Source organism: Manihot esculenta, chromosome 15, assembly GCF_001659605.2.
Source record: "Manihot esculenta cultivar AM560-2 chromosome 15, M.esculenta_v8, whole genome shotgun sequence".
NCBI classification, from domain to species: domain Eukaryota; kingdom Viridiplantae; phylum Streptophyta; class Magnoliopsida; order Malpighiales; family Euphorbiaceae; genus Manihot; species Manihot esculenta.
In genome coordinates, this window is record NC_035175.2 from 11,374,866 (window position 1) to 11,402,855 (window position 27,990).

Here is a 27,990-nt window from a genome sequence, read left to right on the forward strand (position 1 = left end):
CCCCCATGGTGAACCTATGAAATATGGAAATAGAAATCCTTGCTTGTGGCTATTACAAAATAATTTACTTTTTGACAAAACAAAATATCGTAAATTTTCACTTTGGTACATCTTTTTTCTTTTGAACTTACTGCATTATCTTTTCATTTCACAAGGTTGACGTTCAAGGGAAAGCCCACCGTTCTTCAAGCAGTCTGTTCAACCGATCACAAAGCATGTTATTCTCAAGGGTTGCATCACTTAATGGCCGTCCGCTTGTCAGCGTTAGATCAGAAGGATCTACTACTTTAAGAAAGAACCTTCGGGTGGAAAAGTTTTCACGGACTGTACCAGCTCCCCCACAGCAGAGGACAGACACAGATGAGAGCCATGTCTTGGATTATTCTAGTGATGACTCTGGGGCTGAAGATGATCACATAATAAGAATTGACTCACCAAGTAACCTTTCTTTCCGCCAGGCTACCTAAATTTGCTTTCTCAAATGTCTCCATTGTAGATATATTGTGTCCACATGTTCCTACGTTAAACATCTGATACAAAGGTATGTCATTATTTAAAATTTCCAAACTTTTCCTTTGCTTCCATCATCTATGATAGAATCAGTTACCTTGTTTTGATTGTTTAGTTAAGGCATTATAATGTTGAGGAATACATGGAGCATCTATCTCACTGACCAAAATTAGTGAAAACACAAATGCAGTTACTAGATTTTCATGAGAATATATTTACGAGTAGAAAATTCTTAAGTGATGGATTTCTCGACTCCATGTCAATGTTATTTGTAGATTTGCAAATATTCTTGATCTACTGTTCAATAGATAGGCTAGGGTCAACTTGAGACATAAAAGAAAGACAAAATGAAAAATGAAAAATAAAAAAGGTGTGCCATGTTTGTTTCTAGCAATTGAAAAAATAAGGAGTCATTTCCTACAAATAGAATTACACGACAAAATACTCAAAGCAAACAATAATAAGGATTTGATAAGACAAGGAATAGAAGAAAGATGTCAAGAAAGAAAATAACAACCATGACTGTCTACCTCGGGCCTTACATCAAGCCTATTCTTAAAGAAGGTTGAAATAATATTATAATTAAATCTATTTAATAAAAAATTGATTAAATTAAAATTAAAAATAAAAATTGTTTAAAAACCAAATTAGAACAAATGGATTTAATTGAATTTTATCCTCTTTATAAAGAAAAGATTTAAAAAGTTTCAACCTTTAAATTTAATCAAATCTAAAATGAAAACTGAGAGATCATGCGATTCTAATTCAATTAAAATTATTGATCGCCACTCCTAACCTAATAGAATACCGCCAGCAATCAATTGATTACAATGGACTTTTTCTAATAAGAATTTGACTTATTTTACGTAAAATTGGTACTTTTTTTTATCCAATCGAATTTAATTTTTTACATAAGCTTAACAAAAAAGAATTGAAGTTTACGCGAAATTAAGCCAATTGATTATAATACTCATAAGGATTATCAAGAGATAATGATAAATGTTTATCATTTTAAGGCTTAATAATTCATCATTATATGAAATAATATAAAAGATATTAATTTAACTTTCTGCTATTTATTTTATGAGGCCAATTGGGTAATAGAAAGGCGCAATGTTTGTGTGTTTTTTATATTTTAATATAAATATTTTAATTTTAGATTTATTGTGTTGATATTTTCATTTAGGTGCAATTTTAATTAATTTTTAAAATTAATATATGAAATTCAATTTAATGTATATATATAATAAATAAATTATTATGTTTATAAAAATTGAATTTCAAAACTAAAATTTTAGATATTTTAAAATTTATCTAAAATAACAATAAAAAAATTGAAACAGTAAATCCAAAAATTAAAAAACTTGTCATGTAAAAATTGGATTTTCTTAAGTCCAGTAGCATTTTTTAAAAGGTGAATTGTCCATTCTTATAAAGAAATAATACTTTCTTTTATTTATGTAAAAAGAAAAAAGAAATGGCTTACTTTGTCCCTAGTACTTATAAAGAAATAACACTTTCTTTCTTTTATTTATTTATGTAACCAATTGATTTTTTTAAATGTCTCAAAAAATATTTTTAGTCAAACAAATGAAATTTAACATAAATAGTGTAGGAAAATTTAATAAATTAAATGTTAATGATGTTAAAAATTATTTTATATCATTTTAAAATGAGTTATAAATTCATTTATGATTTAATACTTATTAATAATATAGTTTACAAGTAGCAAATATTTTTATTAAAATAAATTACATTAATAAAAATACATTAAAACCATATCCAAAAATCTTATGTCAAATTAATTATCTGCCATATATACATACATAGATGTAAATACCAAACATACAAAAATAATAAGAAAATATAAATTATAGTCATATTTTGTTTAAATTCAATTTATGAAACATTAAAAATTTTAAAAAAAAAATTCACATGCAAAACAGATAAGTCCTATAATATATTTTAAGTTTATTCATTAACAAAAATTTCTAGATCCAAACTCTAATTAGAATCATAGATGATATTTACCCATTTCTAAATGCAATATCCTCAAAAAACAATACAAAAATATAATGAAGGAAAATAAAAATAGTGGAAAAGCTTTTTTTTCCTTCTATTATCTAAGTATCACAGTGAGAAAATAATTTTTTAACAACAAAATATTTATTTTACTCTTTATATTTATATTTATAATAATAAATTTATTTTCTTTCTAAATTCAAAAGAATATAAATGGTAACTTTTATTTGTATTTCTCACTCTTATTTTCTTTTAATCCAAATAAAATAAAAAGAATTTTATTTTATTTTTTCTCCCATCCAAACAGCAAAAAAAAAATTTATAAGAATTCAAAATATTTATTTTTTCTGAAAAAAAAAACAATTTTTTTAATTTAAAAGTCTTTATTTAAAAAATAATTCTTATATAATTTTAAAAAATTTATTTAAATTCTTCTCTAATAAAAAAGAATGACGGTAAATAAAGGGAACGGGCAAAAGCTGACCGGGCTGAAGCCAAGGCGTGTGAGAAAAATAAAGACCCATTCAAAAGAAAAGAAAAGAAAAGAAAAGAAAAGGGCAGCGACAGACTTAAATACAACTACGCAGGAACAGTAACCCGCGCACAGGAGACTCGGGTTTGTCGGATATTGAAACTTGAGCAGTCCAGTTCTTGAGTGTTGGTGATGTCAAGAACGAGTCGTTTATAATCGAGGATCTGCGCCACACGGCTTCTGGGTCTTACTCGGTGGTCCCGCGGTTCCCACGCTTCCATTTATATAACATACCGACTTCCTCTTCGCTTCCACCACCGCCCAACACAACTAGAAAATTCTTCAAATTTTTCTTTTGTTGTTTCTCGCCACCTCCGCAGCCGCCGCTTCACATGGCTGCTGCGCCTATTCCAAATGGTAAGCCATCACTTCGGCCAGGGCTGGCTCCTCGCTGGATTCCTAAACGAGGCCGAGTGCTCAAGAGTTCTGTAAAACGAATGTTTTCTTTACTTGGTCTCTGCTTGGGCAAACAGAGAAGCACTTCAGTTGTTTTTCCTTGTTGACATGGTTAATGGCTGCGCATGCTTCGAGTTTCGATCATTTCTTCAGATTTTAAGTTTACCCACTTCTTCAATTTTGTCATTTTCTTCAAGTCTTTTTACACTTATTGATTTGGATCATGATTCTGTTTCAATGGCGATCGAATTGTGAACTAACAATGGGTGTCTTTTAATTTTATAGGATGAAAGGAATCTCTGTTTCCTCTCACTTTTTAATTATTAAAGCCAAAAACTTCTTTTTTTTGTTGGGTAACCTTCTTGGTTCAGAGTCCAGTCGCCTTCAAGCAATTTTTGCAAATTTGCATCTTCCTCTGTTGCATGGGTTTTCAGTTTGAAGGAACTCTCATTTCCTTTCTACCTGAATTCTAACGTCTAATTCTGACAGCTAACTTTGAGAAAAGGAAAAAAGAGAAATCTGACAGCTAAAACTGAAAATATACAAATTGATAGTGATTTTCTGGTAACCTGTCTGTGCATTATCCGTATGCTTTATTTGCTGCTCACATATCACAGCACTTGAAAATTGATATCCAGAATGGAGATTGGATTACAATTAATTCAATAACTTTTGTTTAATTTCTGTTCTGAAGATAAGACTTTATTAATGAAAAAGACTCTTAAAAGATTTATGAATCCATAACTAAGTATGTGTATATATACATAGATAGCTACATACCAAAGGTTTACAGAAGAAGAATTCAGAAAATACAGGTCAAAGTCTTGAGTCTTTTAAGGTCTTCTTACTAGTCAATCACAACAGCAATAATAAGAATACACGAGGGTTGGTGGTCATAGTGGAGCCGACGAGGCCAAATATATCCCTAATAATTACTATATATATTTTATTACAAAAAATTTAAATTTATTAAAATTATTTATAAAAAATTAATTAATTAATTTATTTTATTTTTCTCTCTAATAATAATATAATATATTTACTATAACTATATGTTTAATTATATTAACAAAATTTTTTATTAATAGATAAGAATTATTTATATTTAAATCATATGTTTTATTTTTTCAATTTAAGTTGAAATCTCTCTCTTCTTATTATAATGGGATTGCATCTGCCAAAAGATGCTCTCTACAAAAAGTAAAAATACTCTAATAGGTAAAAATTATTAGACTTTTTAATACGAATCTAATTAAAAAATTTATTTAATTTAAAATAATATATATAGAGAGGAAATCTACTCCATCTAATAAATAATTATTCACCTATTAAAAATATTTTTGCTCCCCTAATTAGAAAAGTCTTTAATCCTACTGTCGATTTTATGGTAGAAATTTTGGCATTGTTTTAATAATTTATACATGCCAACAAACCCAAATTCACAATAGCCCAATACAGTAACCCAACTCAAACCTATCTGTAAATGGAATTTAAATCTCAAATCAATAAAATTCTGAGAAAAAAAAAATAAAGGAAGATGCAAAATATTTAGAATTAATAATTGAAATTCACGACGGTTGGGTCACTGACACTCAATCCGTAGTCGAACTTTTATAGAAAAGTCAAGCTCAAAATCCATCAGAGTTCGATACGCAAGTTGACCTATTGACGCGTAACTCAGTCCCTCAATATACAAGCTGGCCCATTAGCGCGTAACTCAATCCACAAATCAAACTGACAGGAGGTCCGGACTCATCAAAGAGAAATCCAGCTCGTCTGATGTGATGAGAAATAGAGAAACAGGTCCAGTTACACTACGATTCTATCGGTACGGGTGCCGGAGGGAAATTAAATAGCCACTAACTATAGTGAGAAAGTCTATATGTACGATTCTATATGATAGCGACAAATAGTATTATTAGTATTATAATAGAATTACATTATTAAAAAATAAAAAAAAAGAAAAAAAAAAAAGAGCGTGAACCATTACAACATTACATCGGACTAAGTATAAATCAGTTTGGATTCGATTTTTCAATTAAACTCAATTAATGGTAGCTCCACCCTGACTTTACCTTCATTGCCAGCTCTTTTATCTCCCTTTATCCGCATATTCTTATTGATCAATTGCTCAAAATTTACTATTATTATAAAATAAAACCAAATGTCTTTTATATATTTTGATAATTAAGATAATTGATTATTTTAAAATTATGAAAACATTAATTAAAAGATTAAAAACCAACTTATTGTACTCATTTTTATAATATTTTGAAGTTTATATGTGCCTCTAATTATCATAATTATGAGTGATGTGGACAAAAATTTAAATTTGTCTTAGCTTCTATTATAATTGCATCAAATTTCTGTATATTCTAAAATTAATTAAATATATAATTATAAATTCTGCAGACAGTTGGATATACTTTTATATATTCTGCACGTCCAATTCGCCATTTTTAGAATAAAATATATAAAGCAATCACTCTCACTCTTATAATTTAGAATCAACTTACCTTAATTTTATTATTTTAAAAAGCAAGCAAAGGAAATTGAAACAAAATTCTGCTATGAACATTTTATACTGAGAATATATTTGAAAATAACAGAAAGAGACGAAGAAAATTTAATATCATAATGAATTTAATTAGAAGAATTAGGGTGCGAGGATGTGACACCGCCTTTGAATTATGTATCTAAAATTGTAAGTTCTCATATTTAAATTTCAGATTAATCGTATTTTAATAAAAAAAATACGTATTAAATGTTAAAAACAAATACATTTTCTGTAATGAATTTTTCTAAACCTAGATTATACAGCAGAAAGAATAAAACTATGTACAAGCTAAAATCATTCCAGGGTCTTACTTAACTTGTGTATTTGAAGAATATTTGCAACATCAACATACATCCAGAAGCCATGATTCAAGCTCCCTATATGCATCCACAGCCTGGTCCATCCACACAAGTCCTTGGCTGTGTTTCTGCAAATCAACAGCTGCATCCATTGATACATCCAAGTTATTATTTTCTAGATCTGCAGCCAAAAACTTTTCACTTATCGTCTGTGGTCTATCAGGAGATGGTGAGGACGAAACTGTGGATCTTCCATTTCCAGTTAGCTCTTGAACAAGCCTCTTGAAGCTTGAGATGTCAGTGATGTAAACCTTAGGCCTCAACACGCCATGCAAACTCTGGATTACTTGCTTCTTCTCAATATTTTTGGCTATTTTCATCATTCGTGGACTTATTTTCTTCCCCATGATTATTTCAGAACCTCAAGTTTCTGTATCTCTGGATCATAAGCTATATATGCATATACTCTAATGAAAAAGATCAAACGAAAAAGATGCTGAAAATGATGCGGATATTGCTGTGGTTTCAGAATAAGAGTCCTCACCTACCAGGATCTATATGAACGTTTTGCAGATGGAGATGTTAGTGACAAAAGTTGCTGGTTTCGGGTATCAAATGTGTAATTAAATAATATATAAGATGATAAGGTAATGAGTCAGAAGAGCAATGGGGGTTTGCAATGTATTGTTCAAATTTTTGTCTGCTTCTTGTTTGTTTTTCTTTCTCTATGCAAGACAGAAAGAAATGATGTTGGTTAACTTCATACTTAAATGGCAGGTAATAATATTTTATTAGTTAACTGTTGATTTTCGTAATTGAAAATTAGTGCAACTCTTATATTTAATTTTGGATCCATTAATTCGAATCAAGTGTAGATGATAAATTCTTTGCATAATCAACAGACAAGAGATATTTTTCTAAATGCATGAATCAAATATTTAGGTATGCTAATTAGAGGATTATTAGGAGTTATCTTAATAAAATCTTGTAATCTGTATATATATCTACTTACTTCAATGGAAAAAATACTGAAATTGCCCAATTATTCTTTATCTTATTATATGGTATCAGAGTCATTTCTGTAGAGATTTAATTTTTTTCTCTTCTATCAAGTTTTAAATGTTTGGAAACTCAGGGCTCCTGTTCTTTTATATTATCCATTTAGGATAATATTTGTCTCTCATCGTCCATTTAGGGAGAACGGCGAAGTTGCCTTGCAGTCTCTTTGTCAGATCTGTGGTTTGTTTGCCGTTTGGGTATTGAGTGGAGGCATTTTTTTGATACTGTTAACTGGGTTAGATTTTGTTATCTTCCTTGTTTGAAGGTATAAGGGTATAGGGTTTTGGTTGAAATGGTTTTTGACTATAAGACCCATATTATTAAAATTATCCCAATGTTTTCAGTAGCGGCTGACACAGGTAAAACGTGTCTTATTTCCTCTTCATATAAATGGATCATTGATTCTGGTGTCACGGATCACATGACTTGTAATCCTCATATTTTTACTAGCTTTTGATCTTATAAAGCACATTCTTCTGTTATTATAGCTGATGGGTCAACCTATAATGTTGAGGGTTCTGAGACCGTTAAACCTACTTCTTCTATTATTCTATCATCTATCTTAAGTTTACTTAATCTTTGCCTTTAATTTAATTTCTGTGAGTAAACTTACCAAAAACCTAATTTGTTGTGTTTCTTTTTTTCCTGATCATTGTCTCATTCAGGATCTTGTGACGAAGCAGATTATTGGTAAAGGACATGTAACTAGGGGTCTCTACATTTTGGATGCATGAGTGCCTCAATGAAACAAGCCGACCTAAACTGGCCCAAATAACTTTTAGACCCATTTTCCACTTAGTCCAAAATGGTTAACCCAAATTATTTAGTAGTTTCATGGTAGCTATTATATACAATTCAGAATTTTTGCAATTCGCCGATGTGGGACGGAAAGCAGGTGAATCTCACACTCTCCCCTCCTAAATTTGCGATATCCTTGTCGCAACTAAATCGTATACAATTGCTAAGTCAGGACCGGACCCTTAGGTATTGTGGTTCGCTAATATCTCGGGCGGCTCCACCTCATCTCACACGGATAGCCCTTTCCTTGCAGACCCACTAGCTCTGCACAATTTTTCTGATCCAGGGTGACTCTGATACCAATTGAAACGGACCGGTCTAAACTGACCCAAATAACTTTTGAATCCACTTTCCACTTGGTCCAAAATGGTTAACCCAAGTTATTTAGTAGTTTTGTGCTAGCTATTATATACAATTCAGAATTTCCGTAATCTGCCGATATAGGACGGGAAGCAGGTGAATCTCACACTCAGTTTGTTGTCTGCTCCAGTGTCGTGTTTCCATTTGAAGCACATTATCGGTTGGGACACCATTCTTTATCGGTTTTGAAGAAGCTATGCCCTCAATTTCATAAAGTATCTTTACTGGAATGTGAGTCATGTCATTTTGCAAAATATCATCGAAACTCTAAGTCCTACAGTCAATAAATGAGCTAAGTTTGCTTTTGAATTAGTTTATTCAGATGTTTGGGACCCATGCCCTGTTGGATCTAAGACTGGATTCACATATTTTATCTCTTTTGTGGATGATTACTTTAGAATGACTTGGATTTATTTTATGAAGCAACGTTCGGAAGTGCTTTCTTATTTTTCTGCCTTCTGTGCTGAAATCAAGAATCAATTTAATATTTTTGTGCAAATTTTGCGGAGCAACAATGCTAAAGAATATATGTCAGAATCATTTTAGGCTTATATGACTCAACATGGTATTGTTCACCAATCGTCATGTGTTGATACACTCATTCAAAATGGAGTAGCTGAAAGGAAGAATCGACATCTCCTTAAGACCGCTAGAGCTCTGTTGTTTCAAATGTAAGTTTCTAAGCAATTTTGGGCTGATGTTGTCTCTACTGCATACTTTCTCATTAATCGCATGCCCTCCGCAGTACTAAATGGTAATACTCCTTATAATGTCCTCTTTCCTAAGAAGCTACTATTTCCTCTTGAAATACGACTGTTTGTTAGTACTTGCTATGTTCGAGATGTCAGACCTTATGTGACTAAATTTAATCCTAAAACTTTCAAGTGTGTTTTTTTGGGATATTCTCGCCTTCAAAAGGGGTATCGGTGTTACTCTCCAAACCTCAACAAATATCTGGTCTCAACAGATGTAGTCTTTTCCGAACAAGTTCCTTTTTATCCTGTTGCACAGATCTCTCCTAATCAAGAGGATGATGATGAGTGGCTCATCTATAGAATCATATCTGATGGTGGGACCTCTTTGAGTATGCGTTCTGCTATACAATCTGATGGTAACATTCCTCCTAATACTCAGCCTCCTATTAAACCGCCAGTTATTCAAGTTTACTCTCGGAGACTAGTACCTGATGATACATGTCTTGCACCATAATCTTTTTCGCCATCAGATCCACCACCGAGTGACATTGACCTCCCCATTAGTCTTCATAAAGTTAAATGGCAGTGTAAATCTATTTATTTTGTTGCTAACTTTCTGTCTTATGATCACCTGTCTCCTTCTTCTACCTCCTTAATTGTTTCTCTAGATTTCATTTCCTTGCCTAAGGTAGTTAAAGAGGCATTGACTCATTCTGAATAGCGTGATGCAATGTTTCAGGAGATCAAGGCTCTAGATGAAAATCATACTTGGGAACTAGTTGATTTTACCCTCTAGCAAGAAGGTTATGGGTTGTAAATGGATTTTTGCCGTCAAAGTCAATCCAGATGGCTCCATAGCGAGGCTTAAGGCCTGTCTTGTTGCCAAAGGTTATGCCCAAACCTATAGCATTTACTATTTTGACACTTTTTCTCTTGTAGCAAAAATGACCTCAGTTCGCTTGTTCATCTCCCTAGCTGCTTCTCAGCATTGATGATACGGATCCAATAGGGCAAATTTCTAACAATGGTGTGGAGCAAACTTATGTCATTCAAATGGATCTAAAAGGAGTTCAAAATCATATTCATATGATCCATATATATTTGGGGCGTGCTTCAACTCATATGGGACAGATTTGGTGCAACACTTGCAATCATAGGCTTAGGGAGCCTAATCAAACCTATGGGCTAAAACTACACAAAGGGAAGCCTAAAGTGAAGATCAAGTAAGGTTTTTGTGAAGATTCAGCTTTGTTATGATGGGCTTGCTATGTTTTATTATTTGAACACTTATTTTATTTTAGCTTTGTTTGGGCTTGTATTCTGGCCATATTTTATCTTTTAAGTTTTAGAGTGTTGGGCCATGTTTTGGGCTTATGTTTTAATACTTATGTGTTATTTTAGTATATGATTGGGCTTGGGCCTTATGTGTTTAAGTCAGGCCCAAGAAGAGTGTCTTAGGGTTTTAATTGTTTTTCTCCTTACTATATAAGGATAAGAAACAATTGTAAGAGACAGCTTTGAAATCAAATTATCAGAATTATTTTCATGCCGTTGGCGTGTATTGCTTTGAGTGAGAGTGAGGATTTGCTTTCATCAATTGCACCAGGAATCTCGATTAACTTATCAACTATTTGTTGTGGCGTTTGTCAGATTCTCATCTAAATCCTTCAATCATTGGTGTTTCAGCTTCTCTAAGTGTGGGGTGCCATAGGAGGTGGGTTTATCAGATCTTTGGATTCCATATCTACTTGTGCGTGTGGGTTTGAGGCTTGTGCCATAGGGTTCCGCGTCAGTTGGTATCAGAGCCAAAGTGAGGTAAATTCTTATTTATCTCAGGATCTAGAGTTTTTTTTTCTGAGTTTTCCTTTTCTTCGTTATTGATTTCTGTGAGTTTCCTTTCCTTCGTTATTGAGTTTTCCTTTTTTTCTGAGTTTTTTTTTCTGAGTTTTCCTTTTCTTCTTGCATCACAAAAAAAAAAAAAATCGCAATACAAAAAAAAAAAAAAAAAAAAAAAACGAAAAAAAAAAAATCCCTTTGCCTTATCTTGTTCTGGCAGAAATTGTGATTGTATCTATATTTCCGTACCTATCTCAATTGATTGCTATAGTTTGTGGGAATCAATTTGGAAATTTGAAATTTGAATTGGGTTGAATCCAGATTAGAGACAAAAGAAATCTGCCTATTGAATTTTATTTGATTTTTTTTTTTTTTTCTGTCTCTATTTGTGGGTCTTGATACTTGCCTTTTTGGGTAGATTTTAATAGATCCATATTTAATTTACTTTGAAGTGAATTAAATTCAAAATTTTCCAGATTCGTTTTTATTTGAATTCTAAGTTTCCTTTTTGGTTTAAGCTTGTTTTTATTTCCTTGACATTGCTGGAGTATTATTTGCTTGTGTCTATACTCTAGGTGATATTTTCAAGTAGCACAAAACCTAGTTCGTGTGTTACTTTCCAAATTGTTAGTGTCTTCTTTCTAGTTTTTGCGCTCTTCGTTCTTTCTTTAGGTTTTCTTTTTTTTTTTGTTTCATTAAACGCACCTTGTGGTTAGTTGGTTGACCTTAGTTTCTGAAGTGCAATTGAAGAATCAGCAAAAGAGTGGTAGGATGAGTAAAGATCAGAATGTCTCACCAGCGTCCACTTCTACAAGAATACCTCAAAGAACTCATAATTGCAATAATGACTATGATGATTCGGATGTGTTTGTTAATAATGTGTTGCTTGCTGCACATTGTGAGATGCTTGTTGCTAGGCGTGCTCTGAATATGCAGGTTAAGGAAGAAAGCCTGAAACAGCGGGAAAACATATTTCACACTAGGTGTTTGGTTAATGGAAAAGTGTGTACTGTCATTATTGATGGAGGTAGTTGTGCAAATGTGGCTAGTGTGTATATGGTGGAGAAATTGGGCTTGGCTTCTATTAAACACCCTAAGCCATACAGATTGCAATGGTTGAACGACTGTGGTGAGGTTAGAGTTACACGCCAGGTGGTTATACCATTTTCTATTGGTAGGTATAAGGATGAGATCTTGTGCGATGTGGTACCTATGCAGGCAAGCCATATATTGTTGGGTAGGCCGTGGCAATATGATAGAAAGGTGCAACATGATGGGCTCAATAACAAGTACTCCTTCACTCATGAAGGACAGAAGCTTATACTCGCTCCTTTATCACCTCAAGAGGTATATGCCGATCACATAAAAATGCTGGAGAGGGAGAGGGAGGCTTCGGCCTTGGCTACAAAGGTGAGTGAGAGCTTGAGTTCTGTGGAAAAAATGAGAGAAAAGAGTGAGTTTGAGGGTAACGAGGCTGGAAAAGAATCAAGACTAGTTCAAGGAGGGAAGATGGAGAAAGAAAAGGAGAAAGAAGAGGCTAAAGTTCCAATGTCAACTTCCATAGAGATTGAAATTGAAAATTCCATTAATGAACTTATAGAAGAGGTTGTGAATGATGGTGGACATGGGGAGCACATGATTGATGAGGTGGAGGAGGTGAATAAGACTGTTTTGGAAGTTGTAGAGGAGAATGGGTCACATCCACATGATCTTTCTATGACTAATATTTTTATGTCTAGTTCATTTGTTCTTGATGTGCAGGTTGTTGATGAAAACATCCATGATGAAAGTTTTATACTATTTCCACCTATTCAAAAGGAGGTCTTTGAAGATACATGGGTGCCTAAAGCTTTCCTTCTTGACATAAATATCAGCAAGATTCGAGGACGAATCTTTTCTAAAGAAAGAGGGAATGATACGGATCCAATAGGGCAAATTTCTAACAATGGTGTGGAGCAAACTTATGTCATTCAAATGGATCTAAAAGGAGTTCAAAATCATATTCATATGATCCATATATATTTGGGGCGTGCTTCAACTCATATGGGACAGATTTGGTGCAACACTTGCAATCATAGGCTTAGGGAGCCTAATCAAACCTATGGGCTAAAACTACACAAAGGGAAGCCTAAAGTGAAGATCAAGTAAGGTTTTTGTGAAGATTCAGCTTTGTTATGATGGGCTTGCTATGTTTTATTATTTGAACACTTATTTTATTTTAGCTTTGTTTGGGCTTGTATTCTGGCCATATTTTATCTTTTAAGTTTTAGAGTGTTGGGCCATGTTTTGGGCTTATGTTTTAATACTTATGTGTTATTTTAGTATATGATTGGGCTTGGGCCTTATGTGTTTAAGTCAGGCCCAAGAAGAGTGTCTTAGGGTTTTAATTGTTTTTCTCCTTACTATATAAGGATAAGAAACAATTGTAAGAGACAGCTTTGAAATCAAATTATCAGAATTATTTTCATGCCGTTGGCGTGTATTGCTTTGAGTGAGAGTGAGGATTTGCTTTCATCAATTGCACCAGGAATCTCGATTAACTTATCAACTATTTGTTGTGGCGTTTGTCAGATTCTCATCTAAATCCTTCAATCATTGGTGTTTCAGCTTCTCTAAGTGTGGGGTGCCATAGGAGGTGGGTTTATCAGATCTTTGGATTCCATATCTACTTGTGCGTGTGGGTTTGAGGCTTGTGCCATAGGGTTCCGCGTCAATTGACCTTTACACCAATTAGATATAAAAGAATACATTTTTACATGGTGAACTCTAAGAGGAGGTGTATATAGAGCAACCACCAGGGTTTGTTGTTCAGGGGAAGTATGGAAAAGTCTGTCATTTGAAGAAATCTTTGTATGGTTTGAAGTAGAGTCCCCGTGCATGGTTTGCCAAGTTCAGTGAAGTTGTTCAAAATTTTGGATTGAAAAAAAGCAAGTGTGACCATTCAGTCTTTTATAGAAATTCAGATACTGGTATTATTCTTCTTGTTGTATATGTTGATAATATTGTTATTACAGGGAATGATAGTACATGGATCTCTTCTCTCAAAAACTACGAGCATGCGAGTTTTCATACCAAAGACTTGGGTCAGCTTAAATATTTCTTAGGAATCGAAACCTTGAGAAGTAAAAGTGGAATTTTCCTGTCTCAAAGGAAATATGCCATTGCCTTACTTGTAAAAACTGAGAAGATGGGAGCTAAACCATGTAGCACACTAATGATTTCTAATATATGTCTTGCAAAAGATGACGGAGACCCTTATGATGATTCAGAGAGGTATAGGAGGTTAGTTGGAAAGTTGAACTACCTTATGGTGATGACTCAGCCAGATATTGCTTTTGCAGTAAGTGTTGTAAGCCAGTTCATGTCTGCACCTACGATGAAACATTGGACCGCTCTAGAATAAATTCTATATTATTTAAAAGGGACTCCTAAACTCAGTATACTCTACAAAGATCATGGGCATACAGCACTTGAGTGTTTTTCTGATGCTGATTGGGCAGGATTCAAAAGTGATAGAAGGTCGACTATAGACTACTGTATATTTGTTGGAGGAAACCTAGTGTTTTGAAAAAATAAGAAGTAAAATATGGTATCCAAATCCAGTGCCGAGTCAGAATACAAGGCTATAGTTCAATCCACTTGTGAGATTCTATGGATAAATCATCTGTTGAAAGAAGTTGGTATGAATATTGCGTTACCTGCGAAACTTTAGTGTGATAATCAGATTACTCTTCATATTACTTCCAATCCAGTATACCATGAACGAACTAAACATATTGAAGTTGATTGTCATTTAATCCGTGAGAAGATTGAAGAAAATTTAATCTTCACCAGTTATGTAAAACAGTAGAGCAACTGAGTGATCTACTCACTAAAACTTTAAATAAGTTTCGAATAAAATATTTTTCTAACAAGTTGAGTATGATAAATATCTATAATTCAATTTAAGGAGAGTGTTAGAGTGTGAATATAATCTGTACATAATTATGGGAGATTACATAATCATAAGCTAATTGATTGATAAAAAATTATTAAGAGTTGTCTAAACAAAATCTTATAATCTCTAAACAAAATCTTATAATCTGTATATATACCAATTTATTTTAATAAAAAAATATTTAGGGTATGGTTGTGGATTCATCCATGAATTCATTCAAGAAATATACAATTAAGAAGGTTAATTTTTATTTAAACTCAATATTATAAATATGAGGAATTCCTCTATATAAAACAAAACAATTTGAATCATAAAGAAGGTTTGAAATTTAAATTAAGCAGGCGATTAGCAATTAACTAATAGGGGCCTACCTGATCAAATTTTTGCAATAAACACAAGCATCCCATATAAAAAAGGTCAAAAGCTTCTTCACCTAAACAACAATAACCATTTTCACAAGGAGGAGACAAAAGCACAAAGCTTCCCTTTAATATTTGTCGCAACCCCACCAAGTTTTCAACCACGTAGATAGTCGCAGCACATGCTAACACATATTTTTTGCCCTCCAGCTGTTTGTTGTCTATCCCCTAAACTATGCTGCCCTGCCTCAAATCAATCACTACCACAAATTTTCCTGACAGGAATCTTGTGCTTCGATCAATGGGTATTAGAGGGTGGAGATCTAGATTGTAATGACTGTTGAAAGATTTATGGGCCCCAAGATGTTTGATATTATCTTGGAGCAAGTGACTTTTGAACATGGTGGGTGTTGACCATTACACAAGATGACACGATAGGAGAAGAAAAATGTTCATATTTGATAAATGATTGAAACAATCTATGAATTTTAGGAGCTATGTGTCTCCTAAACTCTCTGGTTCTGAAACTTATAATCTAGTATATATAGTAGATTTGGAATTAGAACTCGTGATGGGTATGGAGAACTAGGTACACGGGTCAGACTGTATATGCACCAGGGCATGCATGCATAGTACAGAGAATTCTGCACTGGCCATGGTCGTGCAAGATCGGAGATATATAATTTAAGATTAAGGGAGTGTAATATAATGGAAGATTATTGAATTACAGGATGAGCACTTGGATGTCAGGTGATTTTAAACTTGAGACATATAATACCTGAAGAACCTAATTCAACTTGAGATTCAGACACTACTTGGGATGCGTGTTAAGGTTTTAGAGTTTTAGATATTAAAACGGTAATTTTTTAATTATAAAATTTTTTAAATATAATATTAAAAAAATAATATAAATTAGTAGTAAATAAAGAATCGAGTCAACAGTATGTAATTCTCTTATAATTATTTATTTTGAGATATCATCGGAAACATATTGATATTTTTTTCTAACATAAACTATTTTATTCATAAGATTTTTTTTAGAAAAGTAATTAGTTGGCTACCAATAAAAATTGTACCTAGCAGGCTATCATAGATTTGAAGTGTTGCTGTGTTGTGTCTCTATTCTTTGTAGGCTATTCTCTGTCTATATGTGACGTGAGGATCACTATAACAATTGTATTAATGTGAATGTACAATTACGATTTTGCTCATTAAGTAGTTTGTTTATAAACTTTCATATTTAGTTCTTATTTATCGTGACTGTTGTGAAATTTATAAATATATGTTATTTTAGAATTTCGATATTAGCTGATATAATTTTAACTATTGAGACTGTTTGAAATTGCAGATAATACGAACATAAATTTATTGAAAAAAAATAAACTAACTTATAAATTATTAAATAACTTAATTAACTATTTTGAATAAGTCTGAAAATAAATCTAAAAGTTATTGGGATAGACCGCCAGCTTTATTTGCTGAAGTGATTTGAGGGCCGTGCCTCTTCCTGCAGTTATTGCCTTTTGCTAGCTAACCTTATCAGGACCATTGTACAACTATAAGCATGCAACATTATAGGACTGATGTCTCCGCCAGACAAACATTGCTACTCCATATATGTATTTTGAACTTTTTCTTTTCTCCTTCCACTCTCTCTTTCCATTTTTTTCTCTTTTTCTTTCCTACACAATTCCATTTGAGTTCACATCATAAAAAATGAGTATAGATTCAATAAACAGTGATTATACCTCTTGGGAACTAACCATTTTGCAAACATGGAATCTTCTTTTCCCTCTATACAATTTAACCAGATCATAGAGAAAGAACTATGCAGGGTAAAAATGAGTACAATATATAAGTATATGGCTGGCTTTTTAACCTTTGGTTCTGATAATGGTGATTGTGCCTCTTCCTTGTGTGTGGATTCTTGTAAGGGCCACTACAGCTTTCCCTGAAAGGCCTGTTCCTTCAGCCGACACACATGGCCTACAAGCAAAGTCACCGACCGGATGCCTTACAGGCCTTGTTGGTGGCATTGAGATTCTCTCATTGATATCGCTTATGGTAAAGTCACCTTCAACTCCTCCAGGCTTCACCAGTGCAAATGGATACACCACCCGTGTTATCACCCTCTTTTTTCTGTTACCCTCACCTGAAAACCCCCATTAGTTATTAACAAATAATATGTAATCATACTTAAGGAAAATTAGTGATAATTAATACCAGGATGATGCAGGTCATCCTTGTCAAAAATGGACTTGGTTTTAGCCGAGCCTGTGTAGTAAGAAGATGAAGAATCAAGAGTTTCAGGGGCCTCTGATATTTTCTTTTCTGGTGTTTTCATCTCTGTAATAACAGTTGCCTCCTCCTCGCTCATATTGCTCATGGACTTGCTTATGGGTTCATCTACATTTAAGAATAGTGATTAATTATTCCATAGGATTCATCAAAGTAGGACATGGGTTATTTATGCAATGAGTTTGAGAAATTATATAAACTATATAAAAAAGAATCACCTGAAACTCCATGAATAGTACTGGTAGTGTGGCTCGTGCAACTAAAATTCTCAGAATCCCACTCGCAGTTCTCATTCCAGTAGCTCTGTGCAATGATATCAGAACCAATCATTAGAAAAGATAATGAAGACACTTACCTATTAATTAGAATTCAGAAGTTCTGTAATTACATGATGATGATCCTCTGATAATTTGGTTCGATCGTCAGTGTAGGACGGCAAGCGTCGTCGTTTAGAACTTGCATTAAATTCAACCAAAGCATCTTCTAAATACCCAGTAGAGAAATCAGACTCAAGATATGAGAAAAACGGTGAAGCTCCATCCATCACTGCAAATACATTGAAAAGGATAAGGTTTTCTCTAAATCTACCCACCGAGCCACAAGAACGAAGAGCCCATAACAGACAAGAACAGTGTAAAGACAAAGTAATTAAAGAAAGGAAAAAAGACAAATGTCACCTAAAGACATGGTGTCTGCATGGAGAATTCCAAGGTTTTGAAGATCCCAGCAAGCACCTAAGGAAGACGTGCCATGAAAATAGCTAGAAGCAAAATAAGCCATGGAGTGAAGAGGCTTAGTGATTAAAATCTTGACGACTCATGCACTAAAATAATGGAGGCAAGTGCTATTTATGCAGTGAGTTGGGAAAAAGAAGGGGTGAGAAAATGTATGACTTTTATTGAAGAAGCAGTCAACCAATCACTTTTGAAAAATTAATTTGTTTAAAATTATTTATCATTTTAAAAAAATTACAAGTATTAATTTATTTATTTTTTAATTTAATTCTTATCTCTAGTAAATATAATAATTATTTTTATAATTTTTTAAAAAAATTTTATTATTTATTTATCTCTTAATTATTCCATTTTACCATTAATAGATTAACAGAGGAAAAAATTATTAAATTGAAGAATTAGGTAAGATAAAGAGTAATTTAATCAAATTAAAAGTTATTTTGTTATCAGGTAAGTGATTTAATCATTTTCTTAATTATCATAAAATAGACCAGGGAGTAATTATTAAATTAAATATTTACATTAAACTAGACATAAATTAATTAAAATTGAAATATTTAATATATAAATATAAATATAAAAATTTAAAATAATAATTGGCAAATTTATCTTTATATAACTTCAAAATTTTTATAATTCTATTTTAATAATAAGGTTTAGAGGATGTGTGTGTTGGGATGTGGGAAAATGGGGTGGTTATCATGTGGGGGGCCAAATAATTGCTAAGGTTATGATGCCATGTTGTTTGGTGCATGTAAAGAGGAAAGGAAAAGAAAAGAAAAGAAAAGAAAAGAAAAAAGAAATTTGGTTGGCGAGGAGAAAGCGAATGGGACCATAGATTTATGCATATTCAAATTTCAGCATTTTATTTCTTTTCAGCTTTTACCTTCTTATACTTTCCACAATTCTTCACATTGGTGGGGTGGTGTGGGGTTAATCATAACACTTATCTCCAATTCCAAATTTTCTTTTTCTTTTTTCTCTAAGAAAATATTTCTCATAGAATTTTTTATTATGATAATTAAGAAAATGATTAATAATAACTTTATAAAACTTAATTAATTAAGTACTTCACTCATATAAGTGGAAAATGGAATTTAAGAAACTAGAATAATTAGCTATTATTCCAATTAAAATTCTTATGTACTATAGCTTTTCCCCTTGGTGAATTTTTTTTGAATTTTTTTACAAAACATTGTCAACCACAATTTTATATTTCTCATAATTATCAAAATAAACTCAACTAATATATTTCATTTCATTACTTTATCGCATGATTAAATATCTTTTTCTTATTTGGTCTTGAAAATTCTTTTTTATTCAAGAAGGAAAAAAAAAACTTAACTAAATATATTGAATTTCTTTTATTGCCCTTCAATTTTTTGTCGAGGATATTCCTTGAATTTACCCATTTAAATTTGTATTAAAATTTTGAAATTGGGTTCTAACAGAAACCCTTAGGGGAATGATTTTATGCCTTGAGAGTTTTAGAGGGTGATGAATGCCTAAAGGTACTACGGATAATAAAAAGCCAAAGCACAATTCAAAGAGTACCAAGCAACAAAAAGAAGCAAATAAGGCATAGCAATAAACTTCTACTCATAACAACAGCAAAGCATTGTCACACCAACTGCTGCCATTGTGAAGCACAACTGCACCCTTAATGGCAACTCTTATTTAACAAACACACACTCCAAGCTCAACTCTCACATGGGAATGGGATTTTCTTCTCTCCTCAGCTTTTATTCTCCTCTATCAATTGGAGTCTCATGGGACAGTGTAACCTGTCATCAGAGAAGCAAAAGTCATACAACGGCTGAATTATAAAATTTCTCTGATATTTTGACATTTGAGTTAGCAATAGCCTGCACACTTGAAGCTCTGGCTAAAAGTAAAAAAGAAAAGCTCTAAGAAAATGAATACTATTTTTTTAATTTTTAATTATGGAATAACTTAGTTCTAATTATTTTAGAATTTGAAAATTGAATTAGTGAGTAGATAAGGATAAAATTGAAAGCATAATATATTTTTTAATAAAAAATATGAAAAGGTATATATATATTTACTAAAAAATTTAAATTAATGAGAAGTATAATTACTTACTTCCACACTTCTTTCCAGCGGGTCTATTCTTAATGTTGCATCGCTTGGGAATTGTGATAGCAATTCCAGGCTTGATTCCAGCTTGTTTTGCCAAAGGTGACAACAAAACAGCGCAAAGACATTTGGGGGCAGTGTTAATCAAGGCACCAACTTTGGCACAGCAAGCAGGAGGCACGCTAGCTCTCACATTCCCGGCTGCTGTCAAGCAAGGGCTCAAGCTCGCCGCCGCAGACCCAATTGGAGTTTTCCCACACTCTCCTGCCGCATCAACACCGCCTAGAAAACCATTTGAAGCTATTAAAATGACCAACAAGGCAGCAATGCAAGCTCTCATTTTGCACATCATCTTCGCTGGCTCACTACTTGAAAACAACTACAACTCACTCTACTTGATCACTTGCCCAAGTGACAAAAATGTATCACACATTTATACATGTCCATAATATTAATATTCAGGGGGAAAAATTAAAAAAAAAAGGTATCTGTTAGTGGGGTGGTTGTCTTGTGGAAACGTGGAGGAAGAATGTGGAATTGTGCACTAGGTTTTCAAGATAGAATGATTTGATTCATTTGAATTATATAGAATGTTCCCACAAGAGATTCACAATAGCTTCAATCAATGATATATTATGTGTTTAATTTATGAGAAAAAATATTTATTTAGATCGATTCACGTGAATTTAATACATATGAATATAATCGTTTTATAAAAAAATTATATAAATTTATATTTATATATTTTGGAGTGATAGAGTTATTTTAAAATTTTTAAAGTTTTTAAATTCATAATTAAATTTAATATATTGGGTTTTCTTTATTTTTTACTTTTGAACACTTTGTATTGTTTGAGAGAATGAAGAAAGGTTTGGAAGGTAGGTGAGCTGAAAAGCAAGTGTGAACCAAAGATTTTTAGCATAGGATGGGATGTTTAGTATGTTTATAGTCTATGATTTTCTCCACTATGCATGCTTTTGATATATGACAAATTTGCGTGAGGCATATGCAATCTATGTGTCATATGATAACTCCAAGTAAAATTTATACCTACAATCTTCTGTCTTTTTTTCAATAAAAAATTTTAAAAAATAGAGCCTCGAGCTTAAGTCCAACTTAAATTTATTAAGTGATCGATGTGTATAACATTTACACATTTTTACCATTTATGATTAAGTCAATAAATATTTAAATTAAAATTATAATTTATTAAATACCTAAATTTATAAAATTATATTAATTAATTGATAATTCGTAAAAAAAAATCATAAATAATTATGAATTTGTTTAACTTTTTAAATACCTAAATTTACAAAATGGGTTGATCCTGATTCTTCCTATGTTGCTCTCAGAGAGAGGGCATATTAGAGACGTGATAAGACGCCGAGTGGGTGCATTCAATCTCTCAAGGCCAAAGACGAGCTAGAGCTCTGCTTCGCCTGTGGTTGTGCTGTTTCGACTTCTGGGTCCAGCAATGCTTTAACAGTTGTTCTTCATCCATTAGTCTTGGCTTGTTTGCAGGTTGTTGTGGTTTGGAGCTTAGGCAAACTAGCCACACAATTCAGCTACCAGCTTTAGGGTTGCATGCGGAGGAGATCCCTGGTTTTGCTTCTCCATATGGATGGCAGATAAATTCCATCACGTATAATCTGTAACTTTTTCTTAGTTCAGCCATGGAGTGCTAGGGTCTGAATGTTTTGGGCTTGATCTCTTCCTCTGTGGGGCCTATTATTTATATCTTGAACCTTTTGTACTGGCCCTTGATTATGTGTTGTAAACCTGGCCACTTTAATGAAATCATATTTAACTTGGGCTAAAAATTAAAAGAAAGCTATGAATATTGAATACAAAATTTGAAGCCAGGTTATTGCCACCGCTGTACAGTCTTGGCTTTCTGGAAAAATTTGGCCTTGTAAGGTTTCTTTTGGCAGCCAGTTGTTTTTAACTTGTTATCTTTGGATTTGCCTCTAAAGAAGTTTCTTCTTGCTCACGGTGCTCTCCTCACCCTTCTTGTTCTCAGCGATGATGGTTTTGGGACGGTATGGGTGTGGGCTATGGGCAATGGGCCAAAGCTTGGGGTTTGTTTGGATATTATTCTTTTGGGGCACTTAGCCCATTAATTGTATTCAGCTTAAAAATAATAAGAATAATGAAGAAAATAAATTAATATATATAAAAATAAATTTTATAATATACATATTTTAAGTGATATTGATTTCATATGTAAATATTCTTTTGGATTTTTATTAATATTATATATTTTATATAATATAATTAATTTATAAAAAAAATAAACTATAACATTTTTGTCATGTTAATTTATTTTTAGTAAAATAATTATTATTTTATTTTAAGCGAACTAATTATGGAAGTCATCATAATTTATATATACATAAATAAATAACCTGGACACAAAATGGCTACACATTCCATGAGCAAGTTGGCAAATTGACCCTTAACTTTGTTCACCATTATACGTCACCACTTCTCTCCTCGGCCTACCCTTTTCTTTTCTTTTTTTTGAAGTATCTCCGCTTCTGTCTGCTCTGATTGATCGACGCAAAGTATCCTCTTGTTTAATAATAGAATCTTTAAGGCACGCGGAGACAGAAAGAGAGGAATCTGACATGGGTTCGGTGGAGGAACGGACATCGCTTTTGGAGGACGGGCCCCTGGAACAGGTCTACCTTTTTCTTGTACTTGATTCTGTTTTGCCAAATTTCTGTTTTCTATGTTGATTTTTGTATTTACGCAAATTGGTATGATATAAAATCTTAAAATCGGCTGAAAAGAACAAGAGGTACAGAGTAGTAATTTCTCAAGATATGAAATTTATTTATGGGTTTTTATGGGTTTTACGGATTTTGAAATCTGCCTTGGTCACTGTGAATAGCCAAGTTTTCTTTCTTTTCTTTTTCTTTTTGGAGGAAGGGGGCTTTAGGTTTTGCTTCTTGAATGTCGTTTCCCTTATGAAGTTTGAAGCTCTTGTCTGGCTTTTGTTCTTCTAACATTTTAGAATTGTTTGTTTCTGCTTTAGGTAGTCTAGTTTCCTTCACTATTTTTTCATGTTTAATTATATGAGCTTCCTTATTTTATATTTAGGACAAAAGCAATGATGTCTACACTGGTGATGGCTCTGTTGACCTTCATGGCAATCCTGTCCGTAAGGAGAAGACAGGAAATTGGAAAGCATGTCCTTTCATTTTGGGTATGTTATATTTTTAAGTCTTCAGGCTGCTATCTTGCATACGGTACCCACCATATTCTTGACGATTGTCATATAACATACAGGTACTGAATGTTGTGAACGTTTGGCCTATTATGGGATTGCCACTAATCTTGTTACTTATCTTACCAATAAGTTGCACGAAGGAAATGTTTCTGCGGCTAGAAATGTTACCACCTGGGCAGGCACTTGCTATATTACGCCCCTCATTGGAGCTGTCATAGCAGATGCTTATTGGGGAAGATATTGGACAATAGCGGCTTTCTCCACCATCTATTTAATTGTATATTATTAACTAAACTCTCTGTTTCTTTTTCCTAAAATGCATTTTCGTGCCTTGGCCACTTCTGTCTCATTCATCCTCACATTGCTCAATAGGAGAGAGTTAAACCTGAGGATTGTATAATTTATAGTTGGGTTTGAGTCTCTTGTACTTCCTTTAACTTTGCTTTGAGGCTGACATGCATATTATTCTCTTCAAGTTTTCTGGTAAACATTGTGGTTGGTTGATGAAATCATCTTCACCATAAAAAGAAATATGAAAAAAAAACCCTCCTGTTTTCTAGTTCATATGAGTATTGCTAATGATCAGTGGAAACCAACATGTGGTATTCTTCTGGAATTTTACCTTCTAAGGGCTACATAATGCTTCATTACAAAAATGGATGAACGAAGTTGAAGGTTTTTGTTTGAATTCCGGTCCATCTGTTGAATTCAATTATTGCATGAGTTCTATCAGTTCTTAAGATTTTAGCAAAGGTGTGACTTCTAACCTTATAGCATAGCAATCTAAGTGCCATGGGCAGAAGGGATAGGCAGGATGTTGGCTCACCTGGATAACAATATTGCTTTAAAACAATTCTGAAAAAGAAAGGAGAATAATTCTTTTTGTGATTTATGTGATTCAATTTTTAAGTATTTCATTTGTAACCTAGCGTTGGACTACTAGAATAAGTATGGTCTAAAGTATTCTAAAATATTAGATACAAATCTATTACGGTGATTGATATGTTGTGGTAAACATAATACTGATGGCAAAATGTTCATGTAATTGGGTTTTGGACTAGGGTGTACCAGATTTACAAATTAAAATCTTGTGTTGTTAAAAGAACATGGGGAAATGAACAGACACTGATTTGATGGCCTGCTTGCGAAGTGCAAACTATAGTTTGTATTTCTGTTATCTTTTCTGGTTGGGGTATATATATTTATTGTTTTGACTGTTGCACCAACCTGAGAATTTGAATCAACTTGTAAGGAAAGTTGGATGAATATGAACTCTTTGAATTGTGATAGACTTGGGATGTTTTTTGCTATGTTTTTCCTTTTCTTTATTGATTACTGCTGCCTGGATGTATTTTTTATGATATCTTAGGAAGTAGAACGTAGGATAACTGAAGTATTAATTGTGTAGGGAATGTGTACCTTGACACTCTCAGCATCAGTTCCGGCATTAAAGCCAGCTGAATGTGTGGGTTCTCTATGCCCTTCTGCAAGTCCAGCTCAATATGCAGTGTTCTTCTTTGGGCTCTATCTGATTGCACTTGGGACAGGTGGTATCAAGCCATGTGTTTCTTCCTTTGGGGCTGACCAATTTGACGACACTGATCCTAAAGAAAGGGTGAAGAAGGGATCTTTCTTCAACTGGTTTTATTTTTCTATCAACATTGGTGCTCTTATATCAAGTAGTCTATTAGTTTATATTCAAGACAATGCTGGGTGGGGCCTGGGATTTGGAATTCCTGCATTATTTATGGGCATTGCTCTTGCAAGCTTCTTTTCAGGCACACCCCTCTATAGATTTCAGAGGCCAGGGGGAAGTCCTATTACAAGGATGTGCCAGGTTTTGGTTGCATCATTCCATAAGAGGAATCTGGAGGTCCCCAGAGATAGTAGTCTCCTATATGAAACACAAGCCTCTGTGATTGAAGGGAGCAGAAAACTAGAACATAGCAATGAACTGACGTAATTTTCTTCATCATTCTTCATTAGTTATTCTACTTTGCTCCATATCGAACTCATTTAAGCTCATTGAGATGACAAGCTTTCTTGAACTTCTATGCAGAGTACATCTTTACTCATGAATTAGTGAGGCTTATGCAGGCCTCCACCGTGAAGTTTCCTATTCTTTCATGAGTTCCTTGTTAAATTTTGTTCGTTATGTCACTTTTAACCTGTGGTATATCGAAGTAATTTAATTTTGGATTCATGCATATATGTAAGTAAGGACTAGATGGTTGCAGGAGTTATTCAATTGTGCATATTATCTTGTAAAAGGCTTCGTATCTATTTAGTTGCAGATAATTATGGAAATTTCTGCTCTGATAATTGTTAGCAGATAATTATGGATATATATTATATTGTCTTTTTTATGTTAATCTGTTTTTTGGAAGGTCTTTTCACAAATTACCATAGATTTTGACCTCTTACGGTTAATCCTTAGCTGTTTAATTTGGTAGAAAAATTGGAGAATAAAAATAGTACTTCTGGAATCTCTTCTACTTTCTAGATTTATTAACCTAATATGTAAAATGGTTACCGGAAAACATGCTATCTTATCCTTCTCCTTAATAATTGGTCCTGTATTCATGTGTTTGTTTGAGATTAATTTAAATCGCTATGGTTAGACAGACATTTTCCTGTTTGTGCAAGTTTCGTTAGTTGTCAGCCATTAATTAATGTCTTCAAGCAATTCTAAAGTTAAATTGTTTTTCTTTGCAGTTGCCTTGATAAAGCTGCTGTAATTTCAGATGCTGAGGCCAAAAGTAATGTCTTTTCCAATCAGTGGAGGCTTTGCACAGTGACACAGGTGGAGGAATTGAAGATTTTGGTCCGCATGTTTCCAATCTGGGCAACAGGAATTGTCTTTTCTGCTGTCTATGCCCAAATGTCTACAATGTTTGTGGAACAAGGGATGCTAATGGACACAACCATTGGTTCTTTCACCATTCCTCCTGCCTCTTTGTCAACATTTGATGTTATCAGTGTTATTTGCTGGGTGCCAATCTACGATGGGATAATTGTTCCGATCGCAAGGAAGTTCACTGGAAAAGGAAGGGGCTTCTCTGAGTTGCAGCGGATGGGAATTGGTCTTTTCATTTCAGTTTTATCCATGTGTGCTGCTGCTTTGGTAGAGATAAGGCGTCTGCAGCTCGTTAAAGAGCTTGGATTGGTTGATGAGGATGCTGCTGTGCCTCTCAGTATCTTTTGGCAAATCCCCCAATATATGTTAGTTGGTGCCGCTGAGGTCTTTACATTTATTGGGCAGCTTGAATTTTTCTACGAGCAATCTCCAGACGCCATGAGGAGTTTATGCAGCGCATTGTCGCTTCTGACTACATCTTTGGGCAATTACCTGAGCTCTTTTATTCTGACAATGGTAACGTACTTCACAACTGCAGGTGGGAAGCCAGGATGGATTCCCGACAACTTGAACAAGGGCCATCTTGATTATTATTTCTGGCTCTTAGCTGGATTGAGCGTCTTAAACATGTTCGTCTACGTTGTCTGTGCCAAAAAATACAAACAGAAGAAGGCTTCTTAAGGTTGTTACAATGGATGTTCTCATATACACATGCAGAAAGGAAGTTAGTTGCAATTGATTTGTACATAAAAGAATCATGTATCACAACTATGACTATATGATCTCCTTCAATGCTCGAAGGGAATGTGTAACATATTTGTTAATTTGCTTGCAGTATAAAATGTTTTTACTGATGCATTTGATTGACCATCAAAGCGTTCACTTCTTATTTAGTGCTACCTTTGGTGGGATTTAGGTTGTTTGGTTTAGTTGTCTGAGCGTGGAATGTTAGTCTTATCAGGACAGGAACGCTGCATTTGATCTAGAGACATGCCCTTTCTTAAACACCAAGTCTTCCCTACTAGCTACATTTTGAGGCTGATTGCAGTTTTTGATTTGGTAACAGGGAAGGATGGCCAAGCCTAGATTGCTCTTTAATCTTCATACGGTGAGCTCCTTCAGCAAGATATACTTGCTTTATTTGAGAGAAAGACGAAAAAAATAATATTTTTTAAAGTTTTTTTTAAAGGTTTTTAGACTTTTAAATCTTAATAGACTTTTTTTATTATTATTTGAAAGGAAGGAAAATTTATCAAAGTTATTTTCTAGAGAAATTTCTTAATGCACTGATTTAGTAAATAGAATAATCAATTTTTTAAACCTTACTCTGAAAAATTAAGTGTTTTTTCAAGTATAATTTAATAGGTTAAATGCATATTTTTTTAATCTTAATAGATTAACGGTTAAAACTA

The 27,990-nt window shown here is 33.2% G+C and overlaps 5 protein-coding genes across 10 annotated transcripts in view; 3 read left to right on the forward strand and 2 right to left on the reverse strand.

Moving 5' to 3' along the window:
• LOC110601711 (sodium/hydrogen exchanger 7) overlaps positions 1-624 on the forward strand; it is a 28,826-nt gene extending 28,202 nt beyond the window's left edge. For all 6 annotated transcript variants that reach the window (XM_043950841.1, XM_021738964.2, XM_043950842.1 and 3 more), the window contains one exon: positions 156-624. In XM_043950841.1, the coding sequence (XP_043806776.1) occupies positions 156-467 (312 nt within the window). In that variant the 3' untranslated portion in view covers positions 468-624. The remainder of the gene's footprint in view (positions 1-155) is intronic.
• Positions 625-10,034: 9,410 nt separating this feature from the next.
• LOC122721949 (uncharacterized mitochondrial protein AtMg00810-like) lies at positions 10,035-14,594 on the forward strand. Its single transcript, XM_043951364.1, has 3 exons — positions 10,035-10,116; positions 14,079-14,404; positions 14,565-14,594. Exons 1-3 carry the CDS (start codon positions 10,035-10,037, stop codon positions 14,592-14,594), a joined length of 438 nt encoding a protein of 145 aa, XP_043807299.1.
• Positions 14,595-17,070: 2,476 nt separating this feature from the next.
• LOC110601339 lies at positions 17,071-18,496 on the reverse strand. The gene is made up of 5 exons (XM_021738436.2): positions 18,336-18,496; positions 18,047-18,204; positions 17,877-17,961; positions 17,584-17,766; positions 17,071-17,512 (listed from the first exon to the last, which is right to left on the reverse strand). Exons 1-5 carry the CDS (start codon positions 18,436-18,438, stop codon positions 17,235-17,237), a joined length of 807 nt encoding a protein of 268 aa, XP_021594128.1. The 5' UTR covers positions 18,439-18,496; the 3' UTR covers positions 17,071-17,234.
• A 1,449-nt stretch (positions 18,497-19,945) lies between these two features.
• On the reverse strand, positions 19,946-20,907 carry LOC110601337 (non-specific lipid-transfer protein 4.1). The gene is made up of 2 exons (XM_021738434.2): positions 20,496-20,907; positions 19,946-20,176 (listed from the first exon to the last, which is right to left on the reverse strand). The coding sequence occupies exons 1-2, from the start codon at positions 20,839-20,841 to the stop codon at positions 20,160-20,162; spliced, it is 363 nt and encodes a 120-aa protein (XP_021594126.1). The 5' UTR covers positions 20,842-20,907; the 3' UTR covers positions 19,946-20,159.
• A 1,997-nt stretch (positions 20,908-22,904) lies between these two features.
• LOC110601835 (protein NRT1/ PTR FAMILY 8.3) lies at positions 22,905-27,501 on the forward strand. Its single transcript, XM_021739178.2, has 5 exons — positions 22,905-23,170; positions 23,592-23,697; positions 23,781-23,998; positions 25,130-25,680; positions 26,437-27,501. The coding sequence occupies exons 1-5, from the start codon at positions 23,117-23,119 to the stop codon at positions 27,257-27,259; spliced, it is 1,752 nt and encodes a 583-aa protein (XP_021594870.1). The 5' UTR covers positions 22,905-23,116; the 3' UTR covers positions 27,260-27,501.
• Positions 27,502-27,990: the final 489 nt, after the last annotated feature.